This window comes from Venturia canescens, chromosome 7 (assembly GCF_019457755.1).
Source record: "Venturia canescens isolate UGA chromosome 7, ASM1945775v1, whole genome shotgun sequence".
NCBI classification, from domain to species: Eukaryota; Metazoa; Arthropoda; class Insecta; order Hymenoptera; family Ichneumonidae; genus Venturia; species Venturia canescens.
The window spans coordinates 10,296,895-10,315,071 of record NC_057427.1 but is presented as its reverse complement, the minus strand read 5'-3'; the positions used below and the strand labels follow the sequence as shown (position 1 = coordinate 10,315,071).

Here is an 18,177-nt window from a genome sequence, read left to right as displayed (position 1 = left end):
TAAACCTGTCTCGGCAATTTGACGCATCGAATATATCGGCGATGATACAATTGATTTTTAAGTCTTATTTTAAGTCTATTTTTAAGTCACGGAACGTCCGAGAACTTCCAGTCTCTTCGTGTATTTTAAATTCTCTAAAAAATTTTACTCCTTTACAAATGTATTGTCTGATTTCCGATGATTCCTTGTCACTGAACGATTGAAATTGATCCCCTTAACAAATCCTGCACATTGATAGCTCGGGCCATATGCCACAAGCCAATATTTACGGTCCTGATATCCAAGATACACTGTTAGACAGCGGATAAATACGTTACAAACTTACGAAATAGTAGCACACAAAAATCAGCTGGAATATAACAGTACGATAAATCATGAATATAAACTTCTGCAATTGTCTTTTTTCCTATGAAAATACTCGTTTTGACGAATAATGTCGATGTGCACCGTTATCGGAGTCTTGACTAAATGCCAAATATTTAGTAGCATCGAGACGCAATCGAAAGGTTGGAATGAAATCATAAATTTTATCGATAAGATGTGATCGTACGTGGGCGATAAATGGTGGGCCAGAATGGCCCTCTCGACTCGTACGAAAGATTGCGTAAACCCAAATAGCTCATCATTGTTGACTGGAGCGTGTGTTAATGACGAAAAATGTGAGACTCGGCGTTATTGTCATGTTGGGAGCAGCAGCAGCAGCAGCAGCAGCAGCGCAGAGAAATAAAAGTTGAATCATGGAAAATCGTGAGGCAACGAGAAGGTTAGAGACCACGTAACGCAAAGGTGTCGGAGAGGTATTTCGCTTGAAATATCCCAGAGCGTTCGTCTTCCTGCAAGACCCGTAACGAAGATTTATAGGGGTTGCGAAGCACGGCGGAGGAGCGAGTCAGGGGCCGGGTCGCCACGAGAGGACACGATAGAGGTGGTTGGGGACGAAGAAACGAGGCTGCAAACGGCCGAGAGATGAGGATTTTAACTTGGCTCTCTGCACTTTGTTCCCGCGTTGGCGTGTACCAGCGGGCATATACACTCGCTCTATATACGCATATAACCTTCCCATTACCAACTCAATTAACGGATTTTCATTATTTTTCTAGAGTCTACCAAAATGCCACGAATTTAAATTAATCCAAAGGTTCTCCCTTAAGTTTCCGCCATCGAATCGTAAAATGTGCTTAATGTATTATCAATTTTAGTGTCTCTGAGCCATGAGAAGCCACCATTTTAAGCCGTTAACGCGTTAACGTCCGCATTTGACGTTTTCCAGCCCCGTGGAAGCTCATTTTTTCTTCGAAACGCGAGTCCAATTTCGCATCGATCTTTCAAATCCTTCACTATTTTTTCTTCCTCGTTTACTCGGACTGCTCCCCGCAGAATTGAAGATTGAGGGGGCACCGAATAATTCCAAAATATAACTGCGATTCTGAGCTTTGATAATTCTCGAAAATATTCGCATGAAAAATGCTGCAAGCTTTGCTTTCCATAGCAGTCGAGTTGGCAACCTCCTCCGAATATTTGGCATTTCTGGCCACAGGATACCCCTTCGCAGACTTTTCCTGGACGGAAAATCTTGCCGTAGAATAATCCGGGGAACGATAAAGAGTGAGAGGAAACACACGACTCAGGGAGAGTCGAAGGGAGCCTGGAATATGTAGAAGATCGCCTTTCCGCAGTGCGGGGAGTGGGAAGACAAAAATTTAATAATCACGGTGGTAAAGTGGGGTCGTGGCGTGTATAAATATACAGTGTATTATACCGAGGAAGGTAATCTACGAATTCCTATCCCTCCGAGTCTGTGTATATAATGCTCCTCGAATACGACATCCTCAGCGAGACAGGAGCCCTTATTAAACTCTCTGCAACCGGAATACAATTCGCTCTCGGTACTTCCTTTTTCTAGCGAGCCGAATTTCTCACCCCGGGCATCCCTCCCGCGTAACCGCGGATTACGAGCCGAGAGCACCGCGTTGCTCGGAGGCTGCGGAGCTCTCTCCAAGGAATCCCAAATCTTACGGCGGAACACATTTTTATAGTTTCTTCTTGTCGTAAAAAATGCAGGATTCGAGTAATCCTACGAAAATAATATGCAGGAATATTCAATCCGTTCTTCATTTTCGACATGATTAAAATATTAATTGAACACTTTCGTATGAGGAGGACGGACAGTGAATGAAACGAATGAACGGATTTAAGGGGGGTCCTGCTTCAGAAAGTCGAAAAATCTATTGTTTACGGGAATTCAACATTTTTAGTGAGTTTGAAAACAAAAAATGCTTCTAAAGAGGAAGAATATCACTTCGACGTGCTGTAAATATAGAATTTCACAATTTTTTACGGTTTTTGTAGGTTCATATGGAAGGAAAATATATGAAAATGGAAAAAAAATTGGAATTTTCGTATCGGACAATAATTACGACGTCCACATTGCACAGTTGCACACAGCTGAGAAATTCCGACAATCAGACTTTTCGTATGAGCCGCATGTACGAATTAGTATTTCTCACGTTGAAAAAATGTTTTTGTACTTTTGAAATCGATTTTTTGGCTTTCTAAAGCAGGAGCCCCCTTAAAAATTACTCGTAGCATTCGAAAGTTCTGAATATTCAATACGCGAATATTTTATGAAAGTAATTCAGCGAAGGAACGCTGAGATTCGCGAAGTGTTTGAAAAACTAAATTTTCATTGAGTTATTTACTCAATTTTAGTTATTTTCTTCCGCCTGATAGCCGATCCGCATAAATTCTCATTCGGCCTAACTCGTGTCCTCGCTCCTCATTGGCGCGAGTGCTTGCAAGTAGCAGGACGTAAGCAGCGGGTCGACGGAGCAGGGAGGAATGTTCGCCGAAAAATCAGGAGCTCAACGCGACCTCGTAAGCCACCTTATTCTGCCTCAAAGGATACTCACCGTTGTAAAGGTATTCGCGTGTCGAGGTATAGTTCGCATCCTTTATCGTCAATTCGCAACGAAAAATCTCCGGCAGTTGGACCTCGCTCATTGGTAAAATTCCTACGGCCTCGATGCTGTACCTCCCATCGCTATGGTTTTTGTAATATTGCTTTTGGACCTCGATCAATTGTCTGGAACAAGAGAAACGAGAGATGGGATTTACATATACGTGTCTAAATTGATTTCCCTTTTCGAAGGGGAGTCCCGGGGCGTGCACGACTTGTTACCATATTTTAGCGGATGCTCATATATGAAACAAACTTTGCGAGGGCGACCAAATAATACCGAATGGCCGGACCTCCCGTTCATTTGGGATATTAAATTTCTCTCCCGTTCAATGCAATACTGCGGAAGTGACTTCGAGCGTGTGCACCATCGAGGGTTAGGCTTCAACGTGTAAGTCGCAAAATAATAACTAGGCACTTAACTATTGTTATCGTCAAACGAGCCAGAGCCCGCACGAATTATTGTTACACGCCTCGAAACACGTTGCAATTAGTGATTCATTTAATTAGTTTGGGTAATGCACTGGAATAACGTACATCGACTTCATTTGAAAGCTCAAGCCTCCCTCCCCCGTTACGAACTATCCGTGCACTATCAGGTCCCTTAATATGGTAAAATACAAATTTACGAGAGATTTCACCCAATATTGGACGCAGAAGTGGACGCTTCCGTTTGAAAATACACGGGGAAATGGATATTTGAAAAGTGAGGCTGGGTCTGAAGGTCTCAAATTTCCGAAGGTTTTTCAATTACTGATGAACATTTTCGGTAAACTTTTTGAAACGAGAAGTACTCGGGGTGAGTATTCGGGAAATAAAAAATTGTAACGAACCTGTTTCGCCGCAGTTTTATCGTCGGCAGAGGATAAAGGTCCTCCGCCAGGCACGTCACAGTCAGCAAATTTGATTCCTCGTTCAGCACGGGATGAGACAATCGAAACACGCTTTCCGGTGCTGTAAGCAAACAGAAAACGTAACATAAATATTTAGAAATCGATTTGAAAATTTGAGGCTGGAAGTTGGGACGTCCGGGGGGGCGATCGCGACGGCGAGGGAGCAAGCTCCAAAATTTGTAGTAAAAATTGCTTTTCACACCGTTCATTCAGTCGGAATACAAAAGTGTGAGGCCAATTGGCCATTTTTCTGCGTGGATTGTGCCTCTCTTTTCATTCCGCTCGGAAAAACTGCGGAAAAAATTCCACTTTCGAAATTTCGAAGTGGGTGCTTCGCTATAAACGAGATCGGACGAGAAAAAAAGCGAATTTCGACCTCGTTCACTCCGAGGAAAATGCCGACACATTTTCCTCCCTCAATCCTCTTGTTGGAAACCGGAAGCTGTGTTACAACCCGGCTGCAAAGTCGAAAATTCTTCGTACAGACCGTTTTTCCCTTCGCATAAAACTGAAAAATCAAATTTCGCACATTTTCTTGGCACTCAAAGCTGGCGAACGGCCAATATTCCTAGCCCAATGTCACGAGCACGAGGATCACATGGTCGAGTAGGACTTCGGACAAACAAAATTCCAAACGAATTCCATCTCCATGGTCAAACTAGTTGAATTCCATTATTTAAGTTCCTTCGATATCGATGAGGCTCAGCCACATCGATAAGTTTGTATCCAAAATCGGAGTTTCCAGTTCAAAATATTTCACCAAATTCCTCCAAAAGTTTCGAGCTGCCACATTATAAGAATTATGAATAAAAGAAGAAAAAGTGAGAGCGTAGAGGCGTGAACGTAAAAAGATGAGAAATAACGACGACCGTCTGTTTTTTGTCCGATTCATTACCGGTGACGTTGGCAAGGGGGGACGTATTTTCACCCAGTTCCCGAGGCTGGAGCGAGAGCAGTAGAAGAGATCATGAGGACATGGTCACATTTAGAGATGCGCCGAGGCGTGCTGAGGTGCTGGAGCGAATGTTCGTGGAAAGAGGACACGCGCGTTCGTGTAGATATGATTTATTCGCTTTTGGTTCATGGCGCGAATGATATTTAACGTCCGTTTATCCTCCCGTGAGGGCTTTGTTCACGAGATAGAAAGACGAGCATCGCGTTGACGAGATCGTCGCGGCTCGTAGCGATGTGTTCGTTCCTCGGCAATCCATTTCAAAGTGCGAATACAAAATTCGTCGTATACATGATTAAAATGTTGCGAATGTTCGTCGAGTGAGAAAAAAGCCATTGAAGGAGCGAGCCGCTGCCAGCGGTGCTAATTTTTTGCCGAGTTAACTTATCAAGCCCCAAAACAAAAGTGCGATCGGCCCCGGTCGTAACATCTCGAAAGCCTGACGCGATCCTGCCGAAAAAGTTGGGTTCGAAAATTCGATGAAAAAGGATTCTTCGATGCAGTGAGAATCTGTGGCAACGATCGAAAAATTCGAGCAGTTAGTAGAGCCCTTCGAGCCCAATCCATCCAATGGGAATTCCGAAAATAGTAATTGAAGAATAAAATTGGATTTTCGACGCGTGGATCGAAGGGTGAGATAAAACGGAGAAACGATTGTCTCGACGCTGCCAATGGACTGATTCGATTTAACCATTTTCCAGCGACGCGCGTTTGTCGCGCGACTCTCCTCATTGAATGTCCTGTACAAATATGTACACCGGAATGTTCAATCGGCGAGGAGAGACGCGTCGGCATGTGCGGCTGCTCTCCCATGGCGAACTGTGCCTATGTGCGTGGCGAATGGTCATCGCGGACAATGGCTATACGGCCAAGGTTTCTGTGTGCCTACGAAGGATATCCTAAAGTGCATGTAAACCGTTTTACTGCCGATACGTATATGTGTATCAGGAGCAGATATGAAACGGTCTGAAGGTTTACGTATGTAGGAATATACGGGCTCGAGTTGTGCCAGAGTTGTAAGTACTGGCCGGAGTGAGCTGCGAGGCTATTTGCATGTTCGCAACGTGCTCTCATAGCGCCCCGCGATGTCCATTCTATTCTATATATGTATTCATAAGGTGTGCGGTGCGTATTCGTAGCATGTACAGCCAAAGTACACATGTTCGAAAGCTGTATAAACGTTGCCGGGCGCGCGATATGTAAAACGGTGTCTATAGTTCGCCGCGTTTGATCCGCGCACGTGAATGTGAAACACTTTGCCAAAATAGTTGGAGTGTTTGGCGCGATACAAGAGACGTTTGGCAGTATCGCTTTGACTCCCGATTCGTAGTAAGCATCGGGGCAAATCTCTTTCCGTCTAATAGACTCGGAATTTCGAGGTTGGCTCGTTCGGGCGCAGAATGAGCGAGAGGAGCAAATGCGCCGATCGATTTTTCCACTTATTTGCATTTTCCCGTGAGCCCGAATTGCGTTTCGTCGCCAAAGGGCTCGCGGCGACGCGAAGAAGCGTCCGAGTTAAAGTCGAGGCGAAATAAAAGCAACGATTTCGTACGGAGATCCTCGTGGAAAATGATATTGCATCGGTAACATTTAAACACGCAGGCATGTCAACTATACGTAACGAAGGAGACCGCGCGTGTGCGGACACACTCTGACCGGCGTGCTTTCCCCTCGCCGCTAACATCATTCAACCGGGTTTGCTCCGATACGCGAATCCTATCGAGATTCAGCACGCGCATCCATTTACATTGTTTAATCGTGACGCGCGATTCCCATATCTATAGATTCGACACGTTTGACACCGGCAAGACGCAATGTCAATGTTTAATCTAGCTCACCTAAGCCCTTCTCATTTTATGGCATTGTTGTACCGCCCCCGCCCGATGTACGCAATTGTACACAGCACCGTGCTTCCGTAACGATGGATCCTGTGGTGTGTACACACCATTTATATCTACTTCGTGTGTCCCCGATGCTTTTGTGTTTCGACACCGTCCCTAGCAGTCTGCCTTCGACATTTCCGCCGATTTATTTCTCTCAATTTTTATTTTTTTTATTTTTTTTTTTCGTTTTTCGTTTTTTAGTACCCCCTTTTTTGTGTCATTCAGACATATTGCAAACGATACGTTATAAAATCCTCGCTCCTGTGGTGCTGGGTGGTCAAACATCAGGAAAAAAAAGTACTTTATTGAACAATCAAATTTACGAGATGAATATTACACATCGGGGCGAGACTCGAATAACGAGGATCAAATATGTTTCAGGACAGCGCGCGACACGGGCAACGATAACACTAATTCAGACTCGTTTCTCTGGTCTCGTACCAATCGGGGACAAGTGCGACGAGTGAAACTCTTTCTGGGTGAAAAATTCAGATTTTTCGTCGCTACGCCGACGAAGAGGAGAGTTTTTTTGCTTGAAGGGAATTACAAAGTCACGATCATGCTCGCAGGATGACACTCGAGACGAAAAATTGGAGCAACGAGATCATTTGATTTTTGGAATATCCGAAAAAATGAGGAGAATTTTGTTGATTTCTGTGGAATTAGGTAAATTGATTTGACCGACACTATTAGTTTGCGAAATTTGAATCGCGTGTCTGAGGGGGAAAAACATACTCACAGTAAACAAGCATTTGACTGCTCGCCTCGGCCTCGCCGTCGAACTGCGTCGAAATAAGGCATCGTACGTTTCCGGTCAACTCATGACCGAGACGAACGAGCTTAACCGCCCGGTACATCTCGTTCGGATCGTCGCTCGCCTTGTAAGTCTCGTCGATGTATTTCCGAAACTCGTCCGATCCCTTCGGCTCGTAACCGTAGATCCACTGATAGAGAAGCTCCTGATTGACGTACCACTTGATCACGAGACCCGTGTTCTTCGATTTACCAATGTCGTAGTCGCAGTCGAGAATCACCGGATTCCTCGTCCCCAAACTCGCCAATCTTGGGATATTCACGCTCGTTATATTTATCGGTTGAACATCTGTAAAACGGTACGAAAAAATGCGAATTTTATTTTATAATTAAAAAAAAGCATTTCCAAAGCCAATTTGAAGGACTTTCAATATTTCTCGCTAATTGACGCACCGAAATTTCGTTACAATGGAAGAGTAGAAAAAGCGATGGGAAAAATCTTGGATTATGGGGATATGACAGGAGGGCCCCGAGAGGGGGGGATAACTAAAAGCTTTTCGATGTCGATGAGGAGAACGCGCGAGCGCGAGCGGTAGATCGTAATATATAACTAAATTAAATATGCCGCAAAGGACGAGCGTGAGGATGGTGCATTACGTTATAATTTGAGAATATGGCGAGAGAGTACTTTTTCAACTTATACAGAGACTCTGCGCGTCCTCTCGCAATCTCTTATCCGCTTCACGCCCTGCTCGTTCATCACAGAACGAAAGTGGAATTTTCATTTATTTTTTAAATTATGAAAAGTCCCTCTCTTTCTTTCCCCCGGCGTGCCGGTATCGCTGTGCGCGTCGATTCAATATCAGCTGTCACCCACTACACACCCCGATACACCTTTCGAGCACCTGCACATTGCGCTGTACACGCGGATATGAGTCTATGAATGTAAAATTCTGTTGGAACATGCAATATCGAAAGTTCAAGAGTTTAAATGGGTCTCGCGCAATGAAAAAGCTTTTACCGCGGCAGCTTTTGAGGAGAGCCGATACGAGAATTTCCGCCGAGTGTTTTAAGCTCGAGCTAAGCATTTATATCCCCTCGCTCATTTGGCGCACGGGCATTATTTCTCGAGAGTTCTATAAAGCAGAGATTTTAATGACACGTATATCTACCGGCTGGGATGTGCAATGAAATTTGACCCGCAGGTGAAGACAAACTTGTGGTTTTCGTAATACGAGTCTAGCGCGCACTCCGTTCTAATAAAGCAAAAGCGGGCAAAAGTATCTCGCGCGCGCGCGCCCACTGTTATCATACACACAAAACGTAAACGCATAGATACACGGATGCACTGTGTAATTTAGTTATGCAGTATGTATGACATGTGGCTGGTTGGAAAACTTGAGATATGAGAATTCACGAAATTTGTTGGATGTCTAAAATTCACGCGTTAAGCCTCATGAATACATATGAGCAAGCAATCAGTTGTTATTAACGCTTCTGGGCTTCCCGGCCTGCTCATTCCCAAATCCACATTTCCTGCACCCCTTTCTGCCTCGGTCTCTCTCGCTCTCGCGCCCTGCTCCCTCTCTTTCTCGCTTATCAAGCGACTCTCTTGCCCGATTACCCCAGAGGATTTTGGACGTCGGCACTGCCGAGTTACGGAAGTTTAACACACTTGGTAAACCACATTATATACGTGCATATACGTTTATATATAGTTTCAGTAAACGAGATATATAGCGCAGGATGCTGGAGATCTGCTCAAGGAACCTCGCTGTTAGTGAATCATCTCCACATGTTAGCAACGTGGAATTTCCCCTCGTACGAACTCGATCGTTTTTTTTTACAGTGCGGCTACGATGCTCCTTGCACCACGAGAATCCCGCTCAAATTTTCACCCCCGCTTATCGCTTTTTGTGGAGAAAAGTTGTTACGTATGAAATGGCTGTTTATCGTCGTTGTTTTTCGAGACGCTCGTTGCTTCGCGCTGTCATTTAGCATGAAGCTCGTTTTTTGCGTTGAAGTTCGAGGCGAATTGTGAAACTGCAGCTTTTTTATGGCTGCTCGGGAATGTGTCACGACTGTAGATGCTCATTCTCTCGGAATATCAATGGCGAATCAAACTCGTTTTTTTTCAAGTCGTCAATCGGAGAGAACGCCAGCGAGAGGGAAAATGATTCTCGAAACTACTCGAAAAAGATGAATTTCATGAGCAAACCGACGATCGTTCGAAAATATTTTACTTCTCAGGAGTTTGAGTAGCTTTGTGCATTTTTATTTACTGTCAGACACCGAGAATAGTTCATGTAAATTTTTTCAATTTTCTAAAAAACAAGGAATCTATTGAAATATTGATGATTTTTAAGGAAGTAGTCAAAGCGCATTATATAAAAGTATAAAAAAAGAAATATTAAAAAAAACGATGAAATTTTGGAAGAATGGAAAAAAATACAATTTTGTTTTCAAAATACTCGCGGCTTTGCCTACTTCCGTGGTTTCAAGGGCTTACTCTGACTCGTCCGGTGGTGCTCGTCGCGACGAAGATTGGTGAAAATGATGAATTGTTTTCCAATTATGTACACAACCCAAAAAACATTGTGGAAGCTTTACAAGCGTGCTCCAACTGATGACAAAAAAAGGTATTTGTTACGGTAATGCATATCGATTATTCGCAACAACAACATTTTCAATGGACAATCGAAGTGATTGGTTTTTATTGATTGACGAAAAGTGAAATAATAAATGAAAATGAATATTGAAAAGTTAAAGGCCTTCTCCGAGCCTTTCGAGAATCCGGTTCTGTATAGAGAATTCAGGAGAAGTCAATAACAGTTTGAGGGAGTTGATAATTCGTCTGGGAGGGGGGTGAGTGAATTTACGGATGAGTAGTCAAGCGTTGGGCGTCACCGCGTTAGCCAATACGAAGCCTCGTTTCGCTGGTAATTCGACTTCCGCTATGATCAAACGAAAGCCGTATTACCAGTTGACGAGACTCCTGATGGGTTATCGAGGTGAGAGGCACGACCCTTGACTCGCCTCTTCCCACTCTCAGCGATTTCTCTTTCCCTGTTCCGCATCCCTGTCGCGTGTGGTCTCAATAAATCTCGTCTTTGAGATACATCGCCGCTATAATGAGAATTGACGGAAGTTTCGACCAGACAGAACATAAAAAAGAGGCGCCAATTACTCCCTTAAGAGAACGGTTAGAAGAGACCGAGGAGAAAATAAAAAAGCGGGACTCCAGAGATCGATGTTTCAAAGTTCGCAGGCCCCAAGACCTGCCAATGACGCCGCAAAGCCTGTCAAAAAACCTCAATTTTCCTTTCCTCAAACAAAATCGACTCCCGCACGAGCAAATGGTTACAAGAGAAAAAAACAAATCGAGGAATCCCTTTCGCAATAAGCTCGCCACACGAGCCCCGTAAAGTCCGGAGTTACAATTTCAATATTATACAGGAGCAAACGCAAGACCCCCGATGGTGCGCGCCTTTCCATAATGTAAGAATAATTTGGTATGCAGCACCGGAGAGCAAAGGCCACAGGATAGAGTCATATGGCGTGTGCCAGCTCTGGCGAACACCTCGTACTTTAAGCCACCGCCGTGCCCGTGTACGTGTCTCTTGCTTCGCGTTTCATACACACATATGAAGGGGTGAATTGCACTACTACCCCGAGCCTCTCCTTTTCTCCCTTTCTCTGGCCCCTCGCCCTCGTATCGTTCTTTCTTTCCCTTGGTACTCGAGTTTCTTTGACATAAGACGCCATACAATCGCGCGATCCAACGACACGCCCCCAGAGTCGCTTAACTCGCTTTACCGATCAATACAGAATTAAGCTATTACACTATACATTTCAACCTGCTCGATGTATAGCGTGTAACACACTATTACGTACATATATAGACGTTTGAGGGCTTGCCCACGACGACAACGACATGCTAACTACCCTCATCACGTTCTAAGCCGTGCGCTGTACTGGTACAAATTTTAATAACACACACATCTATATCGCGCACGTGTAAAGCGGACTCTCGTTTGGACACGAGAAGCTTTGGCTTGTCCTCTCACCGCAGAGCACGTTTGACGAATGAGTAACATATCGCGTCACTCCCTCGCGCGCGTACGCACGAGCTCGTCGAGCCTTTTCGAGACTTTCGGTCTATGTATGCTGTCGTCGAACAAACAAGATGTTAAATCTATTGGACTATCGAGCGCGCAAACGCTGGGAGATGTACGAGGGAACAAGATTTCCGCGGATGTTCGAGTCGCTTGTTAAGGAAAAATGGAGTTTGCGGGATGGAAATGTTTTTCCCATTGCTCTTGAGATGTAATTTTTGAGTTTTTCTGTATATCCGGGTCATCGGGGCTGAGGTTTTCACGGCTTACTCCGCGAATTGGAAATTATTTTGACGAGTGTTTTTAAGGGGTTCTGAAAATCTACTGCGGGAGTACGAAGCTGCGCGAGGGAAACATTTTCGTTGAGGATACGCAAATGTTTTATGGGAAAAGTGAGCAAAGCGACTGCCATTGCCCCGCGAAGCTCGTAGCTCCTCTTTAAACTTCTTCTTATGACTGCTTAACGTTAAAAACCTTCTTAAAAGCTCACATACGTCGAAGGGCTTCGGTTAAGTAGCGCGAGGTAAACGGGGGGCTCGTCTCAAAGAGTTTGCAGTGACTCGCGAGCCCCGGCAGGCAGGCCAAAGACGATTGACTCGAGCGCCATATTTTCAACTCTCCAAAGCTCCATCATGTGTATTTGTATACACGTGTACGTATGTGAGATACTTTTTTATACGTAGAAATAAAACGTACGGAAGTTGAAAAGCAGAAAAGTTCAACAAAGTTCTCGTTTTCCCTGCAGAGCCATAAAAGCTTCTGTATGAAAGCGAATAACGTTATTCGTATTGGGCGGTTCAAAGTACCATCGAAGAGTACGAAAATCCAGGCAAATATCCATCGGACCAAAGTTTGTTCTCTCGCTCTGGCGCAACTTGTTGGCGTACCGTCATAAAAACAGCCCAGAAAATGACTGAAATCAAGAATCGTCGCTGCTCCCTCGATCGATTCGTTTTCACGAGAGGGAAAATATCATTTTTCTGGAGCAGCCTGTACGCGCCGACTTGTATGTACGCACATACTCGAATAGCACGGGCTCGAATAATATTACACGCGCGAAAAGTTATACCGCATATTCCTGGCCCTCGGTGTTCTCGCGCTTCAGAAACTCTCGCGCAGAGTTCATGAAGGTGCCAAGAAACACGTTACTACGGCTGCTGTTGCTGCTCGTGCTTTTACATCCCTTCATCTCGCTCTCGAGATACAAAGAGAGCGAGAAATCTCCCTTCTCCCTCGAGCTCCTTTCGTACTCCCCTTGAACCTGCCCACTCTTCCATCTGCGTATATACGTGTGTGGGTTTCTCTTCTTCCTTTCTTTCTTTTGGAGCCCTTTCAACTCAACTTTTCTCGTTCCCGCGATATTTCGCGCGCACGCAGGCCCACATATTTATATAAAAACTTCTCAGAAGCGCGCGTACATGCACGCGGAGAGGGATTCTCGAAGTGTGAAAGAGGGTTGAAACGCGTAGATGCGGTTGCGCCCCGCAAAGCCGCGATTCATTCGCCGTACATTCTCTTCCCCCCCGCGGCCGTCCTCTTTCCCGGCGTTTTTTGCCCTCGTCGAAAGTCTGTCGCGCGTTCACGGGGTGGAAAAATGGGGGCGGACGAGGGACTGGCAAAGGTTTGTGTCCCGGCGATGGTGCTGGTGCGCGCGGTTAACGCCACGGGAATGCAACCGCATATACTGCACCGTCGAGACTCGTCAGAAAGCTTCGAGGGTTGGGGCGCTCTGATGGCGGCAGGGAAGCGTCACGCGTCAAAGCCTCGCCGACCGTGGACTCACGTTCGTGGTCTCTTGAAAGCGTGCACCGCGACTCTCCCTCTCCGGAGCGAGCTCTACCGCATGCGGACATGCACACCGGGTTTCATACGACGAGGCGTAATGGTCCGAGCCAGGAGGGGAAAAAAAACGACGTCCGCCTTAATCCCCGATAGATCAACGTTTGACAGCTCGGATGGAGATCTTCCACTGAAATATTATTCAGAAGGAAAATATATATTTTCTCTCCGCATAAATTCCTTTGGACTTTTCACCGTTTCGTCGTCCTCTCGAGGCTCGGAAATCATGAAAAAGTCACTCGCAGACACGAAATAATAAAATAATTGAATATGAAATACGATCGTATAAACGTGCACGTATATATATTTACTTGAAAGCTGTTGTTTCAAAAATGCTCTTAAAACTGACGAATGTCATACCTTAAGGCGAACCTTAACACGCACGACTCGAGTCCGAGATTTTAGCACACGAGTCACGTAAGAGCAAGAGAAAGGTTCACCTTACCGCTCACCTTAAATTTTCGAGATTATGAGATTTGTGGCTTCAAAAGTACTATAAAGTTACATTCGAGCCCATAATTTCCTATACCGTAGTAAACTTTACTATGTAATATTTTATGACACGAATCACGTATATACATCGAGATTTACGGCATCCTACTTTCCCGTACCGTTTCTCTCCGCATCTATCAAGAATTTTCGTACCGTCTGTCATTCCAAAGAGAAACACACAATGCCCCCCCGCAACGGAATTCTTCGGGTAATGACAATTGTTTCGAATTCGACCTTAAGTTACTTTTGAAAGCGACTTATCCATCCTCCCTCGATTATAAGATTGAGAAACTTTCCGACGCCCTTGTATTTATCGCTCTTCATCAATTAAATTCGCAACGATATTCTCGCAGTTGTTTAACGATGTAAAAGCGGCTCGTATACTAGCCAATGGACAGTCTTTGACCATACTTTTTCAAAGACATTACCACGGGCAATATATAGCACAATATTATTAAGAAATCTTGTAATGATTTTTTATAATGGTAAATAATATTTAAGTTCATTTCATTGCGAAAAGGATTTTATGCAGAGTTATCAAGGAGGCGGCGTGGATCGCGACGATACAAAATGTTGCCGTGCTAAAGCATTTTAAAAATATAAAGAATTTCAAAATGATAAGAATTTAATAAAATTTGGTAAATGTATTCCTTTAAAATATCTAAGACTATATCAATTTTTTTTAATTTTTCTACCACATAGCTCTCGAGTAATTGAACGCTAAAGTTCACGTCAATAAGCATAGAGTTACATATATACAGTTATACAACCCGCACATAAGAAGTTCGATTTAAGGGTGAATGATACAAAAGTCGAAATAATTAGAAATTGATCAAATTTGGTGATAATGTTCTTCAACATCAAGTGCGAAAACACAAATTTTTTAAAAATTTTCTTCTGTTTAGTTATCGAGTAATTACGCATTAAAGCAGATTTCTTATGCCCGGAATGTATACCTATATATATGGAAACGCTATGCTTATACACGTGAACTTTAGTGATCAATTACTCGATAACTGTACAGAAGAAAAATCTTAAAAAATTCGTATTGTCAAATTTGGCACTAAAGAATATGTTCACCAAATTTTATAAAATTCTGATCATTTTGAATTTTTTTATGTTTTTAGCATGGTTTAGCATGGCAACATTGTATCGCCTGTGCAATATATCCTTAAAGCTCAATTATTCGATAACCATGTGGTAAAGAAATTTCAAAAAAAATTGTATCCTTGATGCCAAAGAATGTTATCCACCCTCCTTAACACGAGTGCAGTGTGAAAAGTTTACGTCTGACAGCATCGGACGCTGTCAGATGTTGACAGCTGAGGTTGGAGCTTACCATGACCTCGAAAAAGTTCCATAGAGCATATTGTACAAATGAATATATTTATAAGTTGTGCGACGTTGCCACGACTTCACGGGGTTTGAAATCCTGAGTTTCCGCGAGTATTTGTCGTCTTTAACTTAACATTTATAATTCAGATGTCCGTTGACCCCCTTTTTTAACGAACCGTTAGAATCCTCAGGACTCAATGAATATAATAGACGTTTTTTCATCTGATATAAAAACACCTCAAATTTTGAGTTATACAGGCTTCGAAGTCATTGTGGCTATATAGGTGACACGTAAAATTGTGTTCTTTTGGCTAAAAATATTTCGATTAGACAGTCGTTAAGAGACCGCGAAATTTCGCAGAGATTAAGTTTTAAGCTTGGACTATAATATACAAAAAAATTAGAGTGCCATCTGAAATGGAGCTTAAGATCATTCGAAAAATCCTTACGGAAAAACTGCTTATTTCTGTGTAAGTCTGTGTTTCTGCTCGTTTTTTAATATTAATTGAACGAAATACGAAAACGTGAGCATTTATTGCTTTTCGCTGGGCCGCCACACAGGCGGTGTTATTCATTTTATCTTTTTTCATCCTGTGTAACTTGCTGAGCCTTCTCGTGTTTGCGTTCTCTGCGCGTCCCGGCTCTCGTTGTTTGTTTCATTTTCTTATTCTCGCATCTCCTGCGGCACACATTATACGCTTATAAAGGTAGAGAATGCATCAGAATATAGGTTGATGGTAAAAAGACTCTTGTGCTCTGGTTTTTCGCTCCCTTGTACTATATCGCAAAGGTACACACGCATGCGAACCTCTTTCTCGTGGCGTGTGTCGGTGATGCGTGGCTGGCTGGGGAAGAACGCAAAGAGCTTTCTCCGACACGAGGAAGCCTCGAGGCGCGCCGGGAGCGTTGTATCTTGCGCACTCCACAAGCTTTCCTACGTATACGTATCGGAATACAAGATCTTTTGAGATAAAGTTTACATATATATAAATTATCCATGTAAAAGGCGACACACAGCCGGATGCGGGAAATGAAAAAGAGAAAAAATGAAATTCTCAGTCTCCCTGCTGCTCGCGTTGTTCTTACGTTTTTTATATGAAAAGTTTTATTGGTTAGCGCAGTCCGCCTCTGCGAGAGCTCCCATTCTCGATTCGTCCTCCGCCATCCCCCGGGCTCTTGTACCTCGAACATCGTATTAAATCGTACGACAAAAGAAACGCTACGTAGCCAGCACGATTTGCTTCAACGCTCTCATTTAAATGCAGCTCGAATGTGTACTGGAAATAAAATTCTGTGAAAAGTTCTCTCAAATTTTCTTACTGCACTCCATAAAGGAGGTGTTGCGAGATTTTTGATTAATAAAGAATCGCCCTCCGTACTTGACTCCCCTTTCAATAATCCTTATTTTGTGACTCCCCCTTCAAAGACTTTTTATTCGCTGAAAAATCTCCACGACTTCACGCCATCCCGAGCGCATTATTTCTTTATACGATGCCGCAGACAGTGGCACCAACACGCAACTGCGAAGCCATTGCAAGTCCCGCGAACTCACTGCACAAATGATTCGTCGAGCCCGAACAGCAGCACGAATCTGCTGACCCCTCTTGGCATCTGCTGTCGCGAAAGAGGTCGAACATCGGTTATCCGAGAATTTATACCTTTCGGCAACTGCTCGCATGTAATATGGCCTCCTTGGACCCTCTTCAACGTGTAGCCGGATTGAATTATACGAGGGAAAGGGTTCGGTGAACCATAGAGCCCCGGATTATACGGGAATATGTATATATATGCTTAAAGCTCTCTTTCTCTCTCTCTCTCTCTCTCTCTCTCTCCGTATATACGTGCATATTACATATGTACGTAAACATACATATATTACGAAAGGTCTGACCAGACCGGACCTTTGCTACTCAGACATTAGGAGCTACCTCTTGGACCGTAAATATCTTGCATTACTTCGGGCGACCCGGCGTATTTGATACCGTGACATTATATCTTCTGTGGAAAGTCTGCCCTTAAAATAAACCGCACATATGCCGGAGTGTTTTCCACAGTTCCATTTATTTACTTTTTAACATCCCAAGATGCCGGTGATGATTGGCCGAGTGAAAATACATCGGGAAAGCTCAGTGGAAGAGTATTTATAACGCGGAATGTTGTCGATATTCGTGTCGACCAACGACGCTTCTGCCTTTTTACGAAACTTTCCAATTGACCGAATAAACTCAGGAGATCCTCGATGAATGGGTGCAGGAAAGTGAAAAGGCTTGAAAAGCTGACTCGCAATGCTCGCGCTAGAGAAGTTCGAGTGGTTCGTTTAATGGATGAGGAAAAAACGTGACAGGAAAAAGAGACTCACAGCCAATGTTAGAGCGGAATGAATTTTGAAAAGATAATAGCAAGACGATTATATAAGACGCCGAGAGTTTTATAACATCGCGCTATTTAATAATGGACACCGCGACTCGACCACCGTCTGGAGAACGAGACAAAACTCGGGTCTTTGTGACGTTACGATTTCGGAGTACTGGAAAACAAAATTATTTCTGGCAAATGAGATCCTCGAAGAATATCGATTCTCAATGGCATTCGTTCGGTTTTACTTTGTATTATTGAACCTTCTTGAAGTTGAGGATCGCTCGAGCGAGGGTTGTTTGTTAATTTATCCAAATCATATATAAACCGCACGAACCGCATTTATCATATCGATTGGAGAATAAAAAAAGTGTGCAGAAAACCGGATCGTTTAGAGACTCCGTGTCCTGACGTTCTATTTCTTGCTCCGTTTTTTATGGTACACCAGTTTTTATGGGAAAATATGATCGATATATCGGTACCGAACTGTTTTGCGAGTGGGTATTTTGCCTGGAATATTCTTACGGAACGGGCGGGATCGTCTGTTCGACAACGGCATTATTTTAGGTCGGACAGAACGCAGATATTTACTACTCAGGCGGGC

General features: G+C 43.8%; 1 protein-coding gene across 1 annotated transcript in view; it reads right to left on the bottom strand.

Moving 5' to 3' along the window:
- LOC122413519 (uncharacterized) overlaps window positions 1–18,177 on the bottom strand; it is a 31,406-nt gene that overhangs the window by 8,978 nt on the left and 4,251 nt on the right. Inside the window, exons 2-4 of the mRNA XM_043423928.1 lie at window positions 7,424–7,786; window positions 3,790–3,910; window positions 2,910–3,082 (exon numbers count right to left, since the gene is read on the bottom strand). Coding sequence (XP_043279863.1) covers window positions 2,910–3,082; window positions 3,790–3,910; window positions 7,424–7,786 — 657 coding nt within the window. The remainder of the gene's footprint in view (window positions 1–2,909; window positions 3,083–3,789; window positions 3,911–7,423; window positions 7,787–18,177) is intronic.